Source organism: Petromyzon marinus, chromosome 23 (assembly GCF_048934315.1).
Source record: "Petromyzon marinus isolate PM22_M1 ecotype Great Lakes invasive population chromosome 23, UKy_Petmar_22M1.pri1.0, whole genome shotgun sequence".
Lineage (NCBI taxonomy): Eukaryota > Metazoa > Chordata > Hyperoartia > Petromyzontiformes > Petromyzontidae > Petromyzon > Petromyzon marinus.
Window position 1 is genome coordinate 22464329 of NC_133689.1, and position 23060 is coordinate 22487388.

General features: G+C 49.6%; 2 protein-coding genes across 6 annotated transcripts; one reads left to right on the plus strand and one right to left on the minus strand.

Moving 5' to 3' along the window:
- Positions 1–3551: 3551 nt before the first annotated feature.
- Positions 3552–14491, minus strand: LOC142925712 (uncharacterized). 5 transcript variants are annotated; one of them, XM_076069105.1, is made up of 6 exons: positions 12439–14491; positions 9321–9451; positions 6541–8518; positions 6093–6220; positions 5681–5839; positions 3552–4028 (listed from the first exon to the last, which is right to left on the minus strand). In XM_076069105.1, exons 3-6 carry the CDS (start codon positions 6713–6715, stop codon positions 3873–3875), a joined length of 618 nt encoding a protein of 205 aa, XP_075925220.1. In that variant the 5' UTR covers positions 6716–8518; positions 9321–9451; positions 12439–14491; the 3' UTR covers positions 3552–3872. The 5 variants fall into 5 exon arrangements, with proteins under 5 accessions (XP_075925220.1, XP_075925219.1, XP_075925218.1 ...); XM_076069104.1 differs by having other exon boundaries at positions 3939–5839; positions 12439–12612; positions 14130–14491; XM_076069103.1 differs by having other exon boundaries at positions 3939–5839; positions 6541–6749; positions 7551–8518.
- Positions 14492–14675: 184 nt separating this feature from the next.
- Positions 14676–22704, plus strand: LOC142925713 (uncharacterized). Its single transcript, XM_076069107.1, has 10 exons — positions 14676–15001; positions 15811–15928; positions 17278–17347; positions 17643–17731; positions 19036–19143; positions 20362–20471; positions 20773–20809; positions 21645–21722; positions 22269–22319; positions 22563–22704. Exons 1-10 carry the CDS (start codon positions 14718–14720, stop codon positions 22563–22565), a joined length of 948 nt encoding a protein of 315 aa, XP_075925222.1. The 5' UTR covers positions 14676–14717; the 3' UTR covers positions 22566–22704.
- The last annotated feature ends 356 nt before the right edge of the window (positions 22705–23060 follow it).

Sequence of the window (23060 nt, forward strand, 5' to 3'; positions counted from 1 at the left end):
GGTGAGAGTGGATGTTGTATGAGTGAGCATGGATGGTGTAGATGTGTGGATGGTATATGGGAAAGCGTGGATGGTGTAGTGGTGAGCGTGGATGGTGTAGGGGTGAGCATGGATGGTGTAGGGGTGAGCGTGGATGGTGGAGGAGTGAGCGTGGACATTCTAAAGGTGAGCGTGGACGGTGTAGCGGTGAGCGTGGACGTTGTAGGGGTGAACGTGGATGTTGTAGGGGTGAGCGTGGATGTTGTAGAAGTGAGCGTAAATGGTGTAGGAGTGAGGGTGCATGTTGTAGCGGTGAGCGTGGATGGTGTTGGGGTGATGGTGGATGTTGTAGGGGTGAGCGTGGATGTTGTCAGGGTGAGGGTGTATGGTGTAGGGGTGAGTGTGGATGTTGTAGAGGTGAGCGTGGATGGTGTAGGGGTGAGCGTGGCTATTGTAGGGGTGAGCGTGGATGGTGTAGGGGTGAGCTTGGATGGTGAAGGTGTGAGCGTGGATGGTGTAGGAGTGAGCGTGGATGGTGTAGGGGTGAGCGTGGATGGTGTAGGGGTGAGCGTGGATGTTGTAGGGGTGAGAGTGGATGTTGCAGGAGTGAGCGTAGATGGTGTAGGGGGTGAGCGTGGAGGTTGTAAAGGTGAGCGTGGAGGTTGTAAAGGTGAGCGTGGATGGTGTAGGAGTGAGCGTGGATGTTGTAGGGGTGAGAGTGGATGGGGTTGGGTGTGGGGTGGATGGTGTTGGGGTGAGAGTGGATGGTGTTGGGGTGAGAGTGGATGGTGTCGGGGTGAGAGTGGATGGTGTCGGGGTGAGTATGGATGGTGTAGTGGTAAGCGTGGATGGTGTAGGTGTGAGCGTGGATGTTGTAGAGGTGAGCGTGAATGGTGTAGGGGTGAGCGTGGCTATTGTAGGGGTGAGCGTCGATGGTGTAGGGGTGAGCGTGGATGGTGTAGGAGTGAGCGTAGCTATTGTAGGGGTGAGCGTGGATGGTGTAGGGGTGAGTGTGGATGTTGCAGGAGTGAGCGTGGATTTTGTATGAGAGAGTGTGGATGTTTAAGGGGTGAGTGTGGATGGTGTAGGGGTGAGCGTGGATGGTGTAGGGGTGAGCGTGGATGTGGCAGGAGTGAGCGTGGGTGTTGTAGGAGTAAACGGAGATGGTGTAGGGGTGAGGGTGGATGGTGTAGGGGTGAGCGTGGACGTTGTAAAGGTGAGCATGGATGATGTAGGAGTGAGCGTAGATGGTGTAGGGGGTGAGCGTGGAGGTTGTAAAGGTGAGCATGGAGGTTGTAAAGGTGAGCATGGATGGTGTAGGAGTGAGCGTGGATGTTGTAGGGGTGAGAGTGAATGGGGTTGGGGTGGGCATGGATGGTGTTGGGGTGAGTGTGGATGTTGGCGAGGTGAGCATGGATGTTGCAGGGGTGAGCGTGGATGTTGCAGGAGTGAGCGTGAATGTTGTAGGGGTGAGCGTGGATGGGGTAGGGGTGAGTGTGGATGTTGTAGAGGTGAGCGTGGATGGTGTACGGGTGAGCGTGGCTATTGTAGGGGTGAGCGTGGATGGTATAGGGTTGAGCTTGGATGGTGAAGGTGTGAGCGTGGCTGGTGTAGGAGTGAGCGTGGCTGGTGTAAGAGTGAGCGTGGATGGTGTAGGGGTGAGCGTGGATGGTGTAGGGGTGAGCGTGGATGTTGTAGGGGTGAGAGTGGATGTTGCAGGAGTGAGCGTAGATGGTGTAGAGGGTGAGCGTGGAGGTTGTAAAGGTGAGCGTGGAGGTTGCAAAGGTGAGCGTGGATGGTGTAGAAGTGAGAGTGGATATTGTAGGGGTGAGAGTGGATGGGGTTGGGGTGGGCGTGGATGTTGGAGAGGTGAGCGTGGATGGTGTAGGGGTGAGCGTGGATGTTGCAGGAGTGAGCGTGGATGTTGTAGGGGTGAGCGTGGATGGTGTAGGGGTGAGAGTGGATGTTGTATGAGTGAGCATGGACGGTGTAGATGTGAGTGTGGATGGTATAGGGGAAAGCGTGGATGGTGTAGTGGTGAGCGTGGATGGTGTAGGGGTGAGCGTGGATGTTGTAGAGGCGAGCGTGGATGGTGTAAGGGTGAGCGTGGCTATTGTAGGGGTGAGCGTGGATGGTGTAGGGGTGAGCATGGACGTTGTAAAGGTGAGCATTGATGATGTAGGAGTGAGCGTAGATGGTGTAGGGGGTGAGCGTGGAGGTTGTGAAGGTGAGCATGGATGGTGTAGGAGTGAGCGTGGATGTTGTAGGGGTGAGAGTGAATGGGGTTGGGGTGGGCGTGGATGGTGTTGGGGTGAGTGTGGATGTTAGCGAGGTGAGTGTGGATGTTGCAGGTGTGAGCGTGGATGTTGCAGGAGTGAGCGTGAATGTTGTAGGGGTGAGAGTCAACAGAAGGTGTATATCGGATTAATTGTTTATGTGGCAGCTGCTACATTGGACAGACGGGACGTAACATCAGCGTAAGACTTAAAGAACATAAGAGAAATATTAAATTATCTCAAACACAACTGTCGGCAGTGGCAGAACATGCTTGTCAACAAGGACACTCAATTGATTTTGACAATGTTGCAGTGTTGTGTAAAACTAATTATTACTGGCAAAGACTAATTAGAGAATCCATTGAAATTGAGAGGAACAAGAATAACTTTAATCGCTCTGACAGCTACAGGCTTAGTGCGGCCTGGAAGCGTATAATTAAATAATACACATTACATTTTGATTTAAAGAATTACTAATCTACAACTCATTACTAATCATAACCAATGACTGATTACTAATCGATCATATAATTACAATACCCCCCCCCTCCACCTCTAATCACTGCACCTGATATGAGTTAAGTGATGACGTCACCCTGCTGCTCTATATAAAACCGGGAGCAAGGGAGGGCTTTACCATTCTGGCGAATTGCCCGATGATGCTGGTTGTATTTACCAGCGAAACGTCGTACTCAAACTGTAAATGTGGATTCGCTCTTCAACACACCGGTGGGCTAAAGTAGTGAATTATTTGTCTTTTTGTCAACGTGACACCTTTTTTTGCTGATTGGCCGTGTCGGGTGGTGGAGGGTTACGACACATTTATAAATAAACGCGATCTAACCCAAAAAACCTTTATTATGAATTCGTCAATCTAGATAATTTATAAGTGCATAGCTCCATTGGCTTCCTAATATCGGAAGGAAGAGCGTTCCAGACGGCCGCAGAAGTGCATTTGAACGCACGCGATGTGTTGACCGTCTCCGTTCGATGGGTGGCAAAAAAGTGCAGTGATACCAACAACTGTTGGGGCGAGCACTGTTATTGAGCGTCTATAAACGTTGTCACAGCACACAAGGAGGCGGTGTGGCCAGAGCCACACATTCCCAGCGCTGATATTTTACACACCGCACCGGATGCTCGTTTAAGGCCGAGCCAACCTAGGGGAGGCCCCAGACCGGTTCCGATATCCGATATCGCTCTCCTCTAACGTTTGACATAGCCAGGAATTCAACTTACAATGCCGGGTTCATAGAGCGGTGGCCACGGCCATGAATTTGACTCGGGAACGCCAGGTTCAAAGCAGCGATTCATAATTTACTTTGACAAGTGAAACATAAAAAAAACAATATATCCGCAACAATAACAGCAAAATAACGACACTGCTGCATGTCGTGACGCGGCGAGGCGACAGCATGACGACACCTGCGTGGGGTTCGCTGTGCTGCATCGCGTGGTTGAACTTCTTTTGCTCCGTACGTAGCCAACCGCGATAATCGGACTGCGGGGCAAGGACAGTTGTTCCCTCCACATTTAGAAACGTGCGTTTAAACAGATTATTTGATGTTCGGTTGGGGGCGAGGGAGCGGGGGGGACGACAATGCCGGCATGGCTCTCTCACCCAGCAGCACGTGGCCTCCTTCGTGCGAGAAGCACACGCCGGGCGTCGTGGGCGCGGAGGTGCAGGGCGTCACGGCGAAGCGGCGTGCTGGCTCCCCCAGGGACGCTCCGTTGAGCCGGGCCCCGCGCACGCAGCCCGGCCCTCCAGCGGCCCTGGGGTGGGGGGGGCGGTGACGGCACACCCGGGGCGCGCGACGCCTCCCGATAGAACGGCGCTCCTCCTTCTCGGCCCGCATGGCTACCGTCAGCGCCACGTAGCGCGCTAATGCAAGACAGGAAACAAATGCATTACGAGCGCAAAACAGAGCTACATACAAACAACACCAAACACCGGCATAGACTCGGCCTTGAACATGTGATCTCTCTCTCTCCACTGTTAATAACACAAAATAACTTTGCGCGCCATTGTGGAGAACATAACAAAGATAAATAAGCAGACAATTCGTTCTCCTTAACGTATTTGATTAACGTAAAAAATAAATGTATGGATTTGTACAGATCTCATCAGCCGCATCGTGGCCTTATGGAAGTGAATATAATTCTCACGTGGAAGGGCGGGTGGAAAAGTGCTGCCCCTTATTCTTTGGACAAAAGTATCTCAGAACTAGTTCAGCATTATCCGCTTCCGCGGGCTATTCTCTAGCAGGGGGCGGCACACTGCTTTGCGAGAGACACCAATAAGTCTGTCAACGAGCGTGAGCGCTCGCGATCGTGTGCTCTTACGAGTCCGTGCCATCGGAAATGCGCGCCGCTCACACGGAGTAGCAGCGCCACTTTAAGTGTCGAACAAAACTGGTCTGAGACTCAAGCATGGATGAGGAACGTCTCCCACAGGTGACCGCCTCCAGTTCCTCAGGTTTGGAGACTCCCGGCGAAACTGCGCTGGCCGCATCGCCGCACAAGGCTTGCGGGCGGGAACGGGAACAGGAGCAACAGCAGGAGTAGCAGCAGCAGGAGTAGCAGCAGCAGGAGCAGGAGCAGCAGGAGTAGCAGCAGCAGCTGGAGTAGCTGGAGTAGCTGGAGCAGCAGGAGTAGCTGCAGCAGCAGCAGGAGCAGCAGGAGTAGCAGCAGGAGCAGCAAGAGCAGCAGCAGGAGTAGCAGCAGGAGTAGCAGCAGGAGCAGCAGCAGGAGCAGCAGCAGCAGGAATAGCAGCAGCAGCAGCAAGAGCAGCAGCAGCAGGAGCAGCAGCAGGAGTAGCAGCAGCAGCAAGAGCAGCAGCAGGAGCAGCAGGAGTAGCAGCAGCAGGAGTAGCAGCAGCAGCAAGAGCAGCAGGAGCAGTAGCAGCAGAGCAGCAGGGTAACCGTGGGATGCGGATCATTGACGGCGTCGATTTGGGGTCCTGTTGAGGCCGGCGCTGTGCACTGCTCAGCAAGATAGGATGGGGCAGATTGGTACAGACCCTTGTAGATCAGACGCAGAATCTTTATTTAGACTGCAGGAGGAATGTGATGAGTTATGAGGCTCTTTTTCATAGATGTCCAGTATGGGTGGGCCAACAAGAAGAGCAGGCATGGTTTGTAAATAATCCTATGGTTTGATGGGTCACCAATGTAACCCATCTCGTATTGGGAACGTTATCGGATAAGATTTCCGCTTTGGAACTCTCAGGCGAGCCGCGCCATTTGACACAGCCCCGGGGGGGGAAGGTGGATGTCCGGTGCTGGCACAGCCGGAGGCGCCATCGCGACAGTCCACCGTTTCACGGAGTGACGCTGACGGCACAAATCGCAACAAAACTCAGAATAAAACCCTCGAATCGGGCAAAACGCCCCGACACAGCACGACGAACGTGGGCGGCTTTCTACCTGCAGGTGTCGCCGGCCCGTGCCGCTCGCGACGCCACCCAGGTAGAGCGGGGAGCGCAGGCCGAACTCCGGGCCCCTGCGGCGTGTCGGGGCGGCCTTCGCCGCCGAGCCGTCCACGTTCAGCTCCCCGTGAGCCTCAGGGCCCACCACCACCTCCACCTGCGCGACACGAAGCGGCGGACCGGCGGGCAACGTCACGCTGGGGGGTTGCCACCTCTGGGGTGCAAACACAACCGGGGCGCATCACGATGTCACATCTAAAGTGATGTACAGATCACTATGAGCATCGAGGCCCACAGGGCTCCCCCACTACGCTGCTTTCTCTGTCTATACGGCTAGAAGGGAGATGTTTCGACTGTTGTAAGTAATGAGCTCCAATGTGTAACATCTGCAAATAACGGACTGCATTCACCATCAGCAGCTGCTGGGACAAGGGCTGCGCCTCCAGGTGCATGTCCAGGTGCCGCCTGTCGTCGTCCCCGCCGGTGGACGCGTACGCGAGCAACCCGTTGGCGTCGGTCTTCAGCTCCAGCGAGGTGCCTGTGAGAGGCACAGAGAGGGCACCGCCAACGTTGCTCACACATTAAAACTACACTATTTTTATTTGACCAGGTAAGGTGTCCTGAGCTATATAGCTCTTTTTCAGAAGTGACCCGCTTAAACACTCACAAATACGCCCACACACACACACACACTCTCCCACGTACACAAACTCCCACATAAACATTCACCCACGTAGATCTAAAACTCATTCCTTTAGAACTGCTTTTTGTGTACAGTTTGTTGGTCTTTTTCCCTGCACCTCGGACAAGCACGGTTGGCTACATACGGTGCCAAAGAAGTTCAACACACGTACGTACATTTCCACACTTCGTCAGCTGCGGTGGATCGCGCTGCGCATGCGTTTCCCCCACAAGAGGCGGTCGTGCGTGGCTCCGGCACCGGCACTGTTGCCCCCCTGCCCCCGCACGCCCCCTGCGTGTCCCCCCCACGGCCCCGCACAGCCACCCTCGCCGGGCCACGCCGGCACACCATCCTGCACGGGCCTCAGGTGCCGCGCTGATGAACCCTGGCCACACGGTCACCATCGGTCACCACCAGTCACCACCACAACCAGCCATGGTCACCACCGGTCACACAGTCACCTGTCTCTGTTTATTGTATTACCGTACTAAATTACCAGCATAAGTCTGGCCCAAGTGTGAACAATGGAGGAGGTGGATCATTTCTGTGGATGGATCCAAGACAGTCGTGGATATTCCAGACTTTTATAGCCAGGACCCATGTCTGATGACTAAGTGTTGAAGATGACAATATTGACGACGACAATGACAATGCTATCGACGATGATGTTGAGGATGATGGTGACGATGACTTTGTACGACGCGCGAGTGTGATAGCCACGTGTCCCCGCGGCGCTGCAGAGACACAGATGCACATGCACATACGCGTAGACACAGACACACGCAGAGACACAGACGCACATGCGCATACGTGTAGGCACAGACACACGCAGAGACACAGATGCACATGCACATACGCGTAGACACAGACACACGCAGAGACAGACGCACATGCACATACGTGCAGGCAGACAGACGCAGAGACACAGACGCATATGAGCATACGTGCAGGCAGACACACGCAGAGACACAGACGCACATGCGCATACGCAAAGACACAGACACACGCAGAGACACAGAAGCACATGTGCATACGCGTAGGTACAGACACACACAGAGAGACACAGATGCACACACACGCAGGCAAAGACGCACACGCGCAAGAAAGAACGACAAAGTGACACGAACACATGCACGCACGCGCTAGGGGGGGTGCACACGCATCGAGCTCGTCTCTTCTAACAAACCAGAGCCTGCGGTGGCAATACGGAAATTCCACGTTCCTATGGCCAAAACAGGGGAGACCGAGGCGGCATCTGGAGGAGTTGCACAGAGCGAAGAGGTAAATGGTTGGAGCCTTCGTTGTATCCGTCGCTCATGGTCCGCAGGGTGTCCTCTTTGTCTTCAGGACCACCGCCCCCTCTTGAGGGCGACGGACAGAATCTCACCCTGCCCACACACACAGACTGTTGGGATGAGTGCTGTTCGCGAGCACCTGTGAAGGTCAGCACGGCACACAAGAGGGTGAGTTACCAACACCATGCCCGACCACCTTTGTCTTCCTAGTGGCGATGTTTACACACTGCAAAAAATACTCATTTTTGGCCAAGTCAACCTAGGAGAGGCCCAGGACCAAATCAGATAATCGTCACTGCTGTTGGCCGTGAGTGGCAATCGAACTCAGGTTGCCGGATTCGTAGCGCATTGCGCTAACCGTTGCACCACCACTCCCCACGATGTACCACTCCCCGCAGTCACCTCTCGATTAGCCTGGGTAAGAGTGTTAAAGGCTGTATGGGGGACCTTTTGTCTTTGTTTTTATTATTGTTTGCAGTGATCAAGAAGGGCAACGTGCTTCACTTAGACATGGATGGGGGATGTGAGCTGCGTCAAGGGCCCGGTGCCCGGGCTGCTCACACACACACACAGCAGGAGCTGCACGTTGGAGGGCTGCCCCGTGAGTCTCTCCCCACCGCACCACTACCACCACAACCACCGCCACCGCGCGTCACACGTGACAGGAGTCACCGACCGTTGATACTGGGGTGGGTGGTGTGGCCGGCTTCAGGCCGGGCCGGTACTTGCAGGGAGTAGTAGAAGAGCAGGCCGCTTGGCTGCATGGTGCGGAACGTGAGCCTCGTCTCAGCACGGGGAAGGGCTCCTTGACGGCCAGCGACATGAACCCGTCGCCCGCCAGGTAGGCCTTGCGCGACACCTGCACGCCGAGGTCAGAGGGGGTGCGAGCGCTTGAGAGGCCGCGGGGCCAGCGGCGGGACCTCGGGGAGCACGGTTGCAAGTCGAGCGTCTCGGCTGCACGCGAGGGATGCGTGACAGACGCATCGTAAAGGTTTTTGGGTTAGATCTGGCAAATCGCCCGATGACCTGGTGAAAACGTCACAGTACTCGAATTGTAAACGTTGCGGATTTACACACAAACAACAAAACCAAGTCTGCTGAAGTAGTCACTATTTGGCACGTTTTGTTCACGTGACAAACCTTACTAATTGGCCATGTCGGGTGGTGGTGGGTTAATGAAACATTTATATTCACACGGTCTATCCCAAAAATCCTTTACTATGATTAATATTGGTCACGAAAGCCTTCTACGTGTTAGACTGCGTAACACTTTCTTTCTAAACATTGTGTGACGTTACTCTTCTAACGAGACGTTTCTTTCTCGGAGGTTTTGCGAGCATGTGAGCTCTACGCACATTTTAGCGGGTTCAAAGCGTGATTCACATCTCATTGGGCGGCTACAAACCGACAAGTTGAGAGACTTCCAGTGACAATCACCCGGGTTCAGTTACGCAAACATTTGATCCTTCTAAAAACGAAATAACTTTTTTTTAACTAAGCTATTTTTATTTCACCTGGCCACAAGCCACAACTCAACAAAAGTGGCTTACAAAGTGGACATTTATAGCTGCCAAATACTTTAAACGCACGTTGATTGTAAATGTGGGAGGGAAATAAACTGGAGGACCCGGAGAACGAACGGCAAGGTGCGGTGCGCGTACCAGCACGTCGTCTGATCAGCTGGCGCTCACTCCGATCATGTTCCTTCTGCAGGTCCAGGTTGGTGTCCTGCACCTTGAGGCTCAGGAAGCAGCACTTGAGCCCCGTCTCCATCGTCACGTGGGTACGGCTCCTGCGAGACGCGACGACGCCAACCCCTTGGGGGTCAAATCTGTGCCATCGATCACCGATTCTGACACACTTCCAGGACAGTTGTATGTAGTCTCAGTAGCACTATCAGTGATTTAAACTCTAACAATGGCTGCTGCACCCCTTTCACTAAGAATGCAATGCAACCTGACAGATTCACCACCAACCACTGGGCAGACACCGGGAGTGCGCTACGATAGAGACCCATTGCTGGTAACAGACTACGAGTGCCACACACCCCTTCCCCCTAACTCTCTGTAAAATATGAAAAAAAACTTTTTTTATTTTACCAGGTGAGCCCCACTGAGCTATAGATCTCTTTTTTAGAAGCGACCTGGCCACAAATGTTAGCCCAACAAAGTGGGTTATCATGTGGAAATGTATCGCAACCAAATACTCTAAACGCATATTTCTAAATGTAGAGGGAAAAGTCGGAGGACCCGGAGAAAAATCCACATGATCACGGGAAGAACATGCAGTCTCCAAATATACAGCAGGCGTTGGGGTCAAAATCGAACCCACGACCTCCTGTATACCAGGCGAATGCATTAACCTGACTGTCCTCAAAGATTCCTTGAGGAAGTAACCTTCTAATGTAAGTATGTATGCATGTTGAACTTCTTTCGCACCGTACCTTGGCCAACCGTGCTGTTATAATCATGATAAGTTTATATCTATGACTACAGGACTGCCAACAACACAGTCCCGTATATTTCATAAAAATGGTTGTATATTAAGTCAACACGTGTAAAAGATCGATTGAAATGAATTGGAAGGAGATAATATTTAAACTACCCCTACAGGTGGCAGTGCTACAGTATTGCATTTCAACCAATACTAAGAATTATATAATGTTAGTGCTCCTGTTAAATCAGGCTGCGCTCCTGACCTGAAGGATGGTTTGAGGATACAGCCTTCCAACATATCTGGTATAGATCATACTACTTCATGTAAAACTACAGTACAGCACTGATAGCAATACAGTCCATTACATGTTGTATTAAGGGTTGTTCATGCGTTAGAAGTAGACAGTAATTGAAATTACGCCTGCAGGTGGCAGAGAACCACGCCACGCTGGTGCGCTACACGGCGCTGCTGCAGAACCTAACGGTGCGCGTGGAGCGAATGGAGCAGGGCCATGACTGCTACACAGAGCTGGACTATAAGCTGCTGCGGGTGGAGATCAGGAAGATGGAGCAGCTGGTACAGCAGCTGAAGCTGGACGTCTCCAGCGCCACGCACGATCATCTCCACCCCTGGTTCAGTCACGATTGTCTCAAAGGCACGCAATTGTTTCCATCAGGGGTGCTGCAATGCCCACGGTTCCTTTTGGGCAGATATGCAGACTCAGCTTTTGCAGCTGAAGGTGGCACGTAAAAAGGGGAGTACCTTGGATCACTGGAATGCGGAGGCAGCAGTTCTTGCAGTCGCTGGACTGTGTTGGATGGCTTCTCATAGAGAGCTGAATTGAACTTCACGAGCAAATTTGTGAGGAAAATGTTAAAGCCACTGCTTCAGAATTTTCATAAATTTTGTGAAATCTGTACACAGTATCTGAACATGGAAAAGCTGTACTGTACTTTCTACTGCATGTACAAAATGGTGTTAAAGCTCGTGAAAAAATACACAAACTGACAAAAAATTACAGCCCTTTATCATTGCACTCTGGTCATGGCGGAGCATTTGGGGGGGGGTTGGGTGGCACTTCATGTAAAATTAGGGATTTCGATCGGATCATTGGGGTTTATCTATATATAAAAAGGAAATTTGTAAATGTGTCTGTTCAAAATGTTTAGCATACTTCCTGACATGCAACTTGAAATGTGCCATGTGGGTACTTTCCAGACTGTACACAATGCAAAAATTAGAAAAATAGACTTTTGTTTTTTTTTGGGGGGAGGGGGGGGGGCGTAATAATGGATATATTTTGCACGGCAAGTGAGCTGTGACTTCACATCTGTGATGTCACCCGCGCATGCGGAAGCGTCACGCAGTGTGCCTGTTTTTAATTGTATCACTTAAAGAACCAGGCTCCAGTCTACATTATAGACTGCCAGTACACTCACCCAGCTTAATAACCAGGCTCCAGTCTACATTATAGATTGCCAGTACACTCACTCCGATGAAGAACCAGGCTACAATCTACATTAGTGTTTTAATTATTATTTATTTTTAATTTTTTATTCACTTTATTATTTTTCTATCTACGTGACTTTACCAAAAGAACCAAGGAATAGTATGAACTATTCACATATTTTGAAAAAAAAGTGAATATCACTTTTACTGTATGATGATATACAAGAAACTGGTAGGTTATAAAAACCAAATAAGAATTGAAAGTAAAATACTTTGTTAGAGCTGCCTGAGGTTGTAATTTTAAGCATTTTTTTCCTCCGAATGAAGTGAAACACTTAATTATTGATTTCCAAATGTAATGACGCCATATTATTTATGAAAAAAATTCAGAGAAAGAACATAACACTGATTACTAGTCATTGTTGTAAATGTTCAGTGCAGTAACTCATAACATAACTTGCTTCCTCTGGTTTTCCCCTCCACATTTAGAAACATGCATTTAGAATATTTGGCTGCTATAAATGTCCACGTGATAAGCCACTTCGTTGAGCTAACATTTGTAGCCAGGTCGCTTACGAAAACGAGCTGTACAGCTCAGTGGGCCTAACCTGGTAAAATAAAAAAGGTTGCATTCTCAGGCACGTTCTTTGGCTGCTGTTCCATCATCCGCCTTGTCCAAATGCCATCATCTCTTCAAGAAATTATTCTCCTCGTGCGTTTATGACTAAAATAAAACAAATTAGGTTACCCTGTGTGTATGTATCACACGCTCGTCTTATAGACACACACAAAGACAAAAGACCCCCGCTTTAGCCTTAACATATTTTTTGTAAAATATATGGTTCAAAGAAGGCCGTATCGGGCATAGGCGGGTGTTGTCTGACCATACTTCACCAGTGCGTGCCGGTAACGCTGGGAGAGCGGGAGGTAGCGGGGCTTGACCAGGACCGGTTCAGATATCAGTCGCCTCTGATGTTCGCCGTGGTCGGGAACCGAACTCGGCTTGGATTTGAAGCGCCGTGTGCCAACCACTGTGCCACCGCTCCATCCCCACTGTACAGCACCGTACTCAACAACAACAAAAGCTTCAAAATACAATTCTGCAATAACGTATCATGCAGATAAATAACTCGTGCGTACAAAGTATGTGTGGGTGACGATCGTCCAGTAAATCAATGATCGCTCACGGAATAATTCTTCAAACAGTCGTGAAGATTAAAGCTGCAGGCATTGGCCACGCGGCACACAACACATGAGCCTCATAAACACCAATCTTGAGACTCGGTGAAGATTTGCTCAGTAAATAATTGACATTATTATGTCATTGTTATTATAGGACCAAACTTAGTACACGTAATGCTCTCGTGTGCGTGTTCGTGTAGCGGTTAGCGCGTTGCGTTGCTGTGAACCTGGCGACCCGGGTTCGATTCCCGCTCACGGCCAACACCGGTGACGATTTTATCTGAACCGGTCCTGGGCCTCCCCTAGGTCCACTCAGCCTCAAATGAGTACCTGGTGCGGTGTGTAAACATCGCCACTGGGGAGACAAAGACGGTCGGGCGTGGTGCTGGCCACCCACCCCCTCGTGTACCGTTCCGGCCTTCATAGGTGCTCGCTAACAGCACTTGCCCCTACAGTCTGTTAAGGCTACACGGGAGATATTTGTCTTTGTTGTGTCTATAAATGATGAGTAGCGATGGTAGTCTGTACTCGAGAGAGATGTTTGTACTGTACACGTGTCTGGAGCGTTATACACGAGGGGGTGGGTGGCCAGAAGCACGCCCGGCCGCCTTTGTCTCCCTTGTGGCGATGTTTACGCACGGCACTCGGCACTCATTTGAGGCTGAGTCGACTTAGAGGAGGGCGTAGAAGCGGACCGGTGTTGGCCCCGAGTGGGAATCGAACTCGGCTCGCCGGGTTTATAGCGCAGACACATCAACACACAGACATCAACACACAGACATCAACACACAGACACATCAACACACAAACACATCAACACACAGACACATCAACACACAGACACATCAACACAGACACATCAACACAGACACATCAACACACAGACACATCAACACAAACACATCAACACAAACACACCAACACACAGACACATCAACACACAAACACATCAACACACAGACACATCAACACACAAACACAGACACATCAACACACTGACACATCAACACACAAACACATCAACACACAAACACATCAACACAAACACATCAACACACAGACACATCAACACACAGACACATCAACACAGACACATCAACACACACATCAACACACAAGGCACATCAACACACAGACACATCAACACACAAACACATCAACACACAACCACACACCCCTCACCCTCCCCTATAAAATATCCCAATTACTTAAATACTTCAACTAACTTTACTTTATTAAAACACGTCACGCGAGTCTAAGTCCAATCGTGTGTTCTGATTATTTTTAATTTATAAGTCAAATGGCTGTGCGCCTCGAGGCGCCGACATCAACAGCCGCTCTGGTCAATGGCCATCAAAATCAACAGCCGCGCAAACGAACCAGATCACATTTGATACACTTACAGAACGCCATCGCACGGCGTTTATATGACATGCTACGTAACGATGTTGTCGTGGATTGTAACGCGTTCACCATTGTTGTTGTTGTTGTTTTTGTTGTGGTTCTCGTGAAGGGCGCGGTTCTCGCGAGATCTCGTGACGGGCGCGGCTCTCGCGAGATCTCGGTAACCCGGAAGGGGCGGGGTCTCAGAGACGGCAGGGCGGAAGCACGCATCAGACGGCGGAGGGAGGCGGAGAAGTTGGCTGTGACAGTGGCGCGGAACACGAAGACGGCCAAGCAACGCGAATCACAGCCCAGCAGTGCCGTGGAGTCCACGACGGCGACAACAGCTATGGCGAACGAAGCCGACATCCTCTCGCTCTGCGTGGCCAGAGCGAGAGGATGTCGTGCGATAGTGCGCGTCACTATCGCACAACACAGCAGCAATAACACACAACACAAACCTATAACATACAAAACACACATCAGCATTAATGTACAACATACAGCACTGTCGCGCATGTATTATAATGTAAGTTCACAAATTAATATTCTCCACTGACTCAGATTTTAGTCCCCCCACCACCGTGTCCACAGAGCATGAAGTGTGCATGGAGACCCAGGCTACAGCCAGGAGTCCTCATAGAGGCCCCAGACCCCACATGTTTGAGGAGTTGTCTGGGTTCCCCGCACGTGGTGGAAAGAGAGGCGAACATGCACACCATATGGGCACCTGGAAAACAAGGAATGGTGCAGGATGGACACGAGGTGATGGCGGAGGCTCTTGTAGTAGCGGAGGACGAGATGCTAGAGATGGCCGAATCCCCCGCTCCCATCGTATGAGTGGACGTGGAAATGTGGACAAGGGGGATAGGTCGGGTTCCTGCCAGCGCCGGTAAGTTTAACTGAGCGCACACCGTGCATGTGTGTGCAGAGGGGACGCGGTGATTAGGCCACTGCACTATGTACCTGGGGACCTTAGTTTGATTTCCAGCCATGGCTACATCAGTGGAGATTGATATATGAACCGGTCCCCGGGCCTGCCCAAAGTCGATTTGTACCTGCTGCATTGTGAAAACTTTAGCAGCAATGGGGCAGTGAAGGCGGCCGGGTGCGGCTGACCAAACCACCCACCCCTTTACATGCCATTTAGGCCTTAATAGGCGCTCACTGACATCACTTGCTCTTACAACCTAGGTAGGCTACAAGAGGGTTATTTACTCTATATGATCCGGAAGGCCACCACAATACTCTTTTCCCATAGCGGTGAATGAGGCTCTCACCTCAATCCTCGGAGCCCACATCTGATTCTCCATGGTGCGCACGCCCTGGTTTTCATACAGCATCTAGAGATGTGTTCGAGTTAGACGCTATATACATCCATCAGTGTTTAGCTATTGCGTTATTTTTAGAGTCGGGGCATAATTTCAGCTGGGTCTGTCTGGGTCAGTAACATTTTGACTAATAACCTCAACCCGGCGCACCACATCCAGTATACATCTTGCTCTGCCTGTGGCTATTAGTCACGTTCCTATTATAGTCGACTAGCGACCTAGAATATAATGCAAACCTCGAGTAGAGCCTGGACACTGCCTCTGTCTGGGCAAAGCGCAGGTTTTTCTCATGTGCCTAATTCTTGCCCTCATCGCTGATGTTCTGTGCTGTTGTGTTTTGTTTGTGGTGCACCTGCGTTGCCACCACCAGCGGACCCTATACGATGTCCATCTGCAAGGCGCAGCGGCAGCAGCTGCTGATGGCCAAGCGGCGCATCTTCAAAGCCGATTCTGCGGTGCCAAGCCAATTGTGCTGGTTCGAGATCTCGGTAAATGTACTGGGGGGTGTGCAAACGTGGAGATGGAGTATCCTAGGTATCAGGTTTTGAGAAAGAAATGCCAATTATAAAAGGTTAACAGTTGCACCAAAATAATTATAGAATATAGAGACTTGTCATTTTGGTGACCCAGGTCACTCTCGGAAATGTATGCATTTAAACTTATTTCACACCATACATAGCCAACCATGCTGACCGGAGGTGCGGGAGGACAACTAAACACAACAAGTAGTTATAGGGAAATGAGTTGTCAATTTATATTTAAGAGTGCATAGCTCCAGTAGCTTCCTGATATTGGAAGAGCGTTCCAGAAGGCCGCAGAAGTGCATTTGAATGCGCTCGATGCAGTGACTATCTTTTTTCGATGAGTGGCCAAAAGCCACTACGAGGATGACTGGAGCTCATGTGATGGTTTATGCTCCTTGACAAAAAGTGAACACATCCTGGTCTCTTGAATTCTCAACTGGTTAAACAAACTAAACTTTGACGTTGTAAAGTATCTAGTTTAAATCGACATGCAACATTGATATATACGAATAGATGTTAGCCTTTCTGGCAATAAAAATAGTGTTAAGATGTTATAACACCATTTTGAAACCTTTTGCAAGGAATCATGTCTGCATTAACCATATATGCTCGTGGTGAACATGCAAACAAAAAACATGCTCTGGTAGTATATGCATTGTCTTTTAAACTGATTGGTCCACACCATAGACAGCTTTCTTTAGAGCCATGCCCTCTTAAACTTGTGATGCTATGACACTTTTCCTATATGGACGCAACCATATATTTATACCTGGTTCAGTTTGTTAACATCACCAATGGGGAGACAAACACAGCTTGGTGTGGTGCTCACCACATCACCGTCTGGTGTACCTTTCCGGCCTTAATTAGTGTTCACGAAGAGCACTCGCTGCCCCCAATACTCTGTAAGCCTAAACAGGGAGTATTTTCTGTGGTTGGTTGAGCAAACCCACTGCACTCTGGTCCCGTCTCCAGTAATCACCCTGCTGTTAGAGTGGGTATCTGAGCTTGGTCAATTTGACCTAAAATAAACGTACAGGGCCATTACGTAGACAATGTTAGCAGTGACAAAGACAGCCAGGTCTGTGTGTTACTATGCCCACTGCTGTGCCAAGTCAACTCAGCGCGGCTCAGGCAGCGACAGGTTGTTTTTCTACTGCAAAAGCCGTGTCACTGAGTGACACGCAATGCGTGTAGATGACATGGTGATGCTGTGTCCTCACATTGTGCTTAAAATTGGTGCACCCCAACAGACCCTGTCATAGCAGCCAGTTTATGCTAATGGGGGATGCGACATGTGCGTGTTCTTTTTACAGAAATGTTTGAGCCAAAAATATGACCCTACCAACAAAGCTCTGGACTTGAAGGCGGTCAGAATTAATGAAGGTAATTGAAACAAACATTTGTGTTTTTTTAAGTTTACTTTGCACTCCTGCACATTGACAACTTGTCACAACTCAGCTTTATTATTTGAGCCGAGAATCGTTCATACTGTTTCTTTAGTCTCATTTGTTCTAGTTTATTCATCCTGTTAGCCTAAAGATATCATTGTCATGTCATTTTAACTAATATTTAATTAATTCATCCTTATACGCATCACTCACTGTATGCATCGCGAGGGTAGGAGTTGAGTTGAACGCAACGCGTAATGAATGCACGATCACCCTCCCCCACTCCCCAGAGCTGGAGGCACGTGGTGTCGACCTGGTTTTGAACCGGAAGGACCACATGGATGGTCTGAACAAGATCATCCGAGAGAATATTCCAATGGTACGGCCTTCTCCTCTCCCCACGTGTTTTAATGCTTTGCACCTAAGGTATAGTGTTGCTGCGTTAGCTCTCTTGGTCCATTCGTCTGTAGGGCATTATTACTCTTAAAACACATTCCTGCAGAGGGAGCTGGTAGGAACGTTGCTTGCCTCGAATGATGGCTCAACGAATTGGCGGCTTATAATTTAGAGATTGTGAGCATCCGCATACTCCAAACGCATGTTGTTGATTCTCCACGTGGAGGGAAAAATGTCGTGAAGATGGCCGGACGTGGTTGGTGGCCACCCACCCCCTCGTGTGTGCCGTGGCCGCCTTCCCCACCCCGCCCCTCCCTCCCCACCCAGCCCCTCCCCACCCTCCCCTCTCCACCCAGCCCCACCCCTCCCATTTTTGGATGGACGACAGACGGACACAATAATCCCTTGTGGGCTGGGTGGAACCAGGAGGTTCCTACCAGTACAAAATACGTACCAAACTGCAGTATAATGTGGCATTGGTATTAGCGACTAGATTAATTAGTGCTGGATTAGAGGCGCGTCGCCACACGTGGATGTTGGTGCGTGCTTCATGGTTGCGTAGCCCCCATTTTACCTCGCGGTCATCGCCGACCATCGACTTGAGATAAAACCAAAACGAGGCACGGCACGACATTTACATTGCTGCTATTGCTGCTAAACCGTAGGTGGTGGCACTGCACTGCGCTACGAACCTAGCGGCCCAAGTGTCTATTCCCGCTCACGGCCAAAATCAGTGACAATTATTCTGAACCGGTCCTGGGCTTCCACTAGGTCGACTCAGCCTCAAATGAGTACCTAGTGCGGTGAGTAAACATCGCCACTGGGGAGACAAAGGCGGTCGGCGTGGTGCTGGCCACCCACCCCCTCGTGTGCCATCCTGGCCTTCATAGGTTCTCGCTAACAGCACTTGCTCCTAGTCTGTTAAGGCTATACTGGGGATCTTTGTCTTTTGCCTCCCTTAGAGGGGAGCGGTAGTGCAGTTGTTCGCACGCTGCGCTATGAATCGAGCGACCAGAGTTCGATTTCCGCTCACGGCCAACACCAGTGACGATTATCTGAACCGGTCCTGGGCCTCCTCTCGGTCGACTTAGCCTCAAATGAGTACCTAGTGCAGTGTGTAAACATCACCACTAGGGAGACAGAGGCGGTCGGCGTGGTGCTGACCACCCTTGTGTACCGTGCTGGCTTTCATAGGTGCTCGCTCACAGCACTTTCTGCAAAAGACTGTTAAGGCTATAAGAGGGACCTTTTTCTTTTCTGTGCCTCCCTTGCTTTCCACTCCCACAGATCACATCCCTGAATCTAACGTGCAATGACCTGCACCGGTTGGATGACCTGGCAAAACTTGCCCAGCACACTCCATCTCTCAAGAAGCTGAACCTCTCCAAAAACAATGTGGGTGTGAGCGCCGTTCAATAAATCGCGACGTGACGCTCGCATGCCTGGTGCACCTCTGGTGCGAGCGTCGCGTTGGTTCAGATTCCTCGCCACAGCGAGTCGACCGTTCGTTACGCGATTCAATCCAAGTATCGATATACCTACTATTATATCTTATATCGTCTCCTTTTGTTTTGGTACTTGTTCATTTCCGATTCGCTTGATATTATTTTAAGCATGTATTGGGTATCAGATATGCCTTTAATTAGTGGAAACGTAATTAATTATTTAAATGCAATGAATACACAAATGTGAAACGTACTATTGCAGTTTAGTACATCAACATGTATCACCTATGGGTGGTACCTGTTGATGTACTTTGTACAGTAGGCCCGCAACTCCGCATCAATACGTCAATTAACTTCAGTCATTGCACTCACAACGCATGCACCAAATGGTGTGTCGGAACCAGTTCTTTATTATTCATGCAAATTATATGCACGTTAAATTAGGCTAATGACACATAAGAGACAGACAAGGCAGACAACTAATTATATGGACAAAACATATTGGGCTGCATGAACAAGATAGGCAACAAGACAGTGCAGACAAGAGAGTACAGTGAGACATACGATGAGACGGTCAGTACAAATGGGACACAGTACATACTGGACAGGACAGACCACACAAACAAAATACAATTAATACAAACAAAAGACGAAACATAGCATGGACTCTTGAATTTGACCATTATGCTGAAATGGGCTAATTAATCAATTAAGTTGAGAGCTGATACATTCACTTAGAATATGTGATTGCAGTATTTGGCCTCCTTTGTTAACCCTTTTCAACGAATATTAAAGGAATTTCTGCATTGACTCTGCCCATTCGTAATGGAGGGCAATGTAACGTTCATAAAATGTGATCCAATATAAACGAAATGTTTGTATAATGTGTTGTTACTATCAAGGACACCCAACTGAATACCGCACACCAATGATGAAAGGGTTAACCAAAAGAGATGCAAACTATAGCACAAGGGACTGTTTACAAATATGCATACACATTTTGCCGTGACAGCTGCGCGTCAGCTTTTGCACGCTAAGGCAAATGCATTCTGCAAAGCGTTACAATCCATGCGTGGGCATGGATTGTAATGCATAACTTGTGGTAAGTTGCCCAGAAGCATGGCCCTTATGCCCCTAATTGTATGGAAATATCTCCCCTGCCATGCAGCTCAAAGATGTGAGGGAACTTTACCCACTGAAGGCCTTCAATTTGAAAGAGCTATGGCTGAACGGGAATCCGCTGTGCGACTCCTTCCACGACCCAAATGCCTACATGAGGTACCGCTCCTTCGTCATGAACGCGACATTGCCCGCTTACCCATTCGCCTGTCCGTCCACGCAGCTCCCCACTCACCCAGGCACTCACTCGTCCTCATGCTTATCCACCCACTCATCTACATGGTTTATCTTTGTGGTTGCCTGTTCAACCAATGGCTCGCCCGCACGCCTACTCCCCCACCCTCCAGCTTCACCCATGCACTCAACACCCCGCTCGCTCATGCGTTCATCCACCCGGTCACTCACACACACTCCCTTGGCCTTGTGTCCCATCTCTAACTGCATGTGTGTGTGTCAACAGCTTCGTGCGAAACCACTTTCCACAGCTCGTGATCCTGGTGAGTGACCCTCCACAGATGCCGGCCCTCAAGCTATCCCCACTCTCTGTGATATTTGTGTCTCCGTGCATTCCAGTTTCCCCACACATGCAAAAGTGCTTGTGATCAGAGGATTTTGCCAAATGCACCAAGTAAAACACTTCTGAAGAAGGTCATCATTTCCTGCCTTGGTCAAACTACTGCTGGATGAATACCTCCCCTAAGCCATTGAAATTTCTCATGATTGCGAAATTGTAATAACCCACCTAGCACCTGCCCATGAACAACTGTTAGATGGGTTCCATCTCATTGCTGCATTCTTGATCATCAGCCATTAACCCTTATAAAGACGTGTCCTGCCCGAGCCCACTTAAGTTTCTTAATTGTTTGTATAAGAGTTCACTTAAGAAAAGGTTACGTGCAGTTTACAGATGACACAGAGGAACATGAGCAGCTGTTGAATGTCATCTGTTTTTTGTTTTTGTCCTGCTGGCGGTTATCAACATCATCACTTATTGCTTCAATCATCTATCTCTAACACCATCTTTGACTATCTTCGTCACACATCTACCATCGTTACCACAATCATCACTATCATCATCATTGCCACAAACACCACCACTATTGCCGTCATCTTCATCCTGACCGCCAACATCATAATGTAATTCCATCATCACCATGATCCCTTTCACCATAACTACTACTTCCACAACAATCATTACCATCTTTACCATTATCTTCATCACCACGACTACTGTTTCCATAATCATGCTCACCACTATAATCAATCACAATCATTATCGCCATGATCTATACCACTTTTTACAACCACTACCTTCACCATTGTCACCATCAGGATGGGCAGATGCTTTCGCAGCTGCGAAGTTCTACGCCTGTGGTGCCCTCCACGCCTGCGGTGGTGCACAGAATTGCGGTACGCTTCGCTGCAACAATGAGAAATATTTATTCTCCCAACTTTTCGAGGGCCATGCGGCTCTTTGGCCACAACCCTGGCATTACTCCTACCACTTCCCATCCTCCATTTTGTCCACAGCCAGATGAAAGGAACAATATTTATTTTAAAATAATTATTATTAGAGGTTTAACGTATGCTTGAAATGGCTTAAGCATATACCAAGCTCTAATCAATCACTTGTTTACATATCCACCATTTTATTTTACAAAACATTGGAAAAAACTTAAACTTAATCAGCAGCAGCTTAACAGTTGCACCTCTTGTGCACTGACTTTGTGACATTATGACTGTTTCCGAAGTCGGCCAACATCAAAGCGTGCAGCTCCCATAGGAAAGCGAGCAAAGCGGCACAATGTAAGGGGTTTACATGACCCACTTGGAGTGGCGTCGCCCATTCAGGCTGCCATGGGATCCAGGCCAGGCCTAGTTATCTGGTTGGCAAACTGGGTAGTCATGTTGACGTCTCTCCTGTGTGCGTGCGCGCCCACTCTCGGGTGGCTGCAGGAGAACAGCTGGCAGTTCCAGCAGTGTGCGAACACCCTCATGGAACTGAACGTGAGTGCCGTCCCATCCGCACCGTTTATGGACACGACTGATAGCAAACGGTCGGGCGCATTCGCGTTTGACGAGCATCACTAACGATACCGCCCATCTCCCCTTCTATTCCACCCCTCTCTCTCCCCCCTTCCCTCATCACTGTCGCCGTCCGCCTCGGATCTCCGAAAACCGCGGTCGCCTACCTTCATCGTTCCTTTTCGTCCGACTACCGGACGGATTCCACGGGAGGCGTTCGTACAGTGAGCAGGCGTCCGCCGCAGATTGCTGGCGATCTCGGCACACATTCTCCTACCAACCCTTTCCTCCACAACCCTTATACATTGCAATTTATTTGTTTTTACCCCATTTGGGGGGAGAGGAAAAAAATAAAAAAATAACTATATTTGAAACTGTGTCCTCAAACTCACGACACACTAACACCTTGTACCCTGGTTGTTATTTCCCCCCACCTATAACCATGACATCACAAGACGCTGGCATGACGCAATGGTTGGTACACAATCCAGAAGTCGCTAGTTTGATCTGTTATCGTGGTAATCAATGGAAACGTTTCTTAAATCCATCCGGCTTATGTCCACACAACCGATATGCTTGAGTGGATAAACAATTGGAAGAACGCAAACATCCCAAAGAAGCGCCTCATTGTGGATCAAACCATCAGGAAGCTCACTGGCCCCTCACCACCGCAAGCAGTGGGACTCCATACATCAGATCCAACCTGGCCATGGCAGGAGAAAT

Coding starts and splice junctions, on each gene's coding strand:
- LOC142925712 (XM_076069104.1), bottom strand. CDS start 6,715: ATGGTGTGCCGGCGTGGCCCGGCGAGGGTGGCTGTGCGGGGCCGTGGG. Junction 6,221..6,540: donor AGCTGACGAAGTGTGGAAAT/GTACGTACGTGT, acceptor TGCCTCTCACAG/GCACCTCGCTGGAGCTGAAG. Junction 5,840..6,092: donor TGTCCCAGCAGCTGCTGATG/GTGAATGCAGTC, acceptor CGTGTCGCGCAG/GTGGAGGTGGTGGTGGGCCC.
- LOC142925713 (XM_076069107.1), top strand. CDS start 14,718: ATGGAGACCCAGGCTACAGCCAGGAGTCCTCATAGAGGCCCCAGACCC. Junction 17,348..17,642: donor GGCGGTCAGAATTAATGAAG/GTAATTGAAACA, acceptor CCCACTCCCCAG/AGCTGGAGGCACGTGGTGTC. Junction 20,810..21,644: donor TTCCACAGCTCGTGATCCTG/GTGAGTGACCCT, acceptor TGTCACCATCAG/GATGGGCAGATGCTTTCGCA.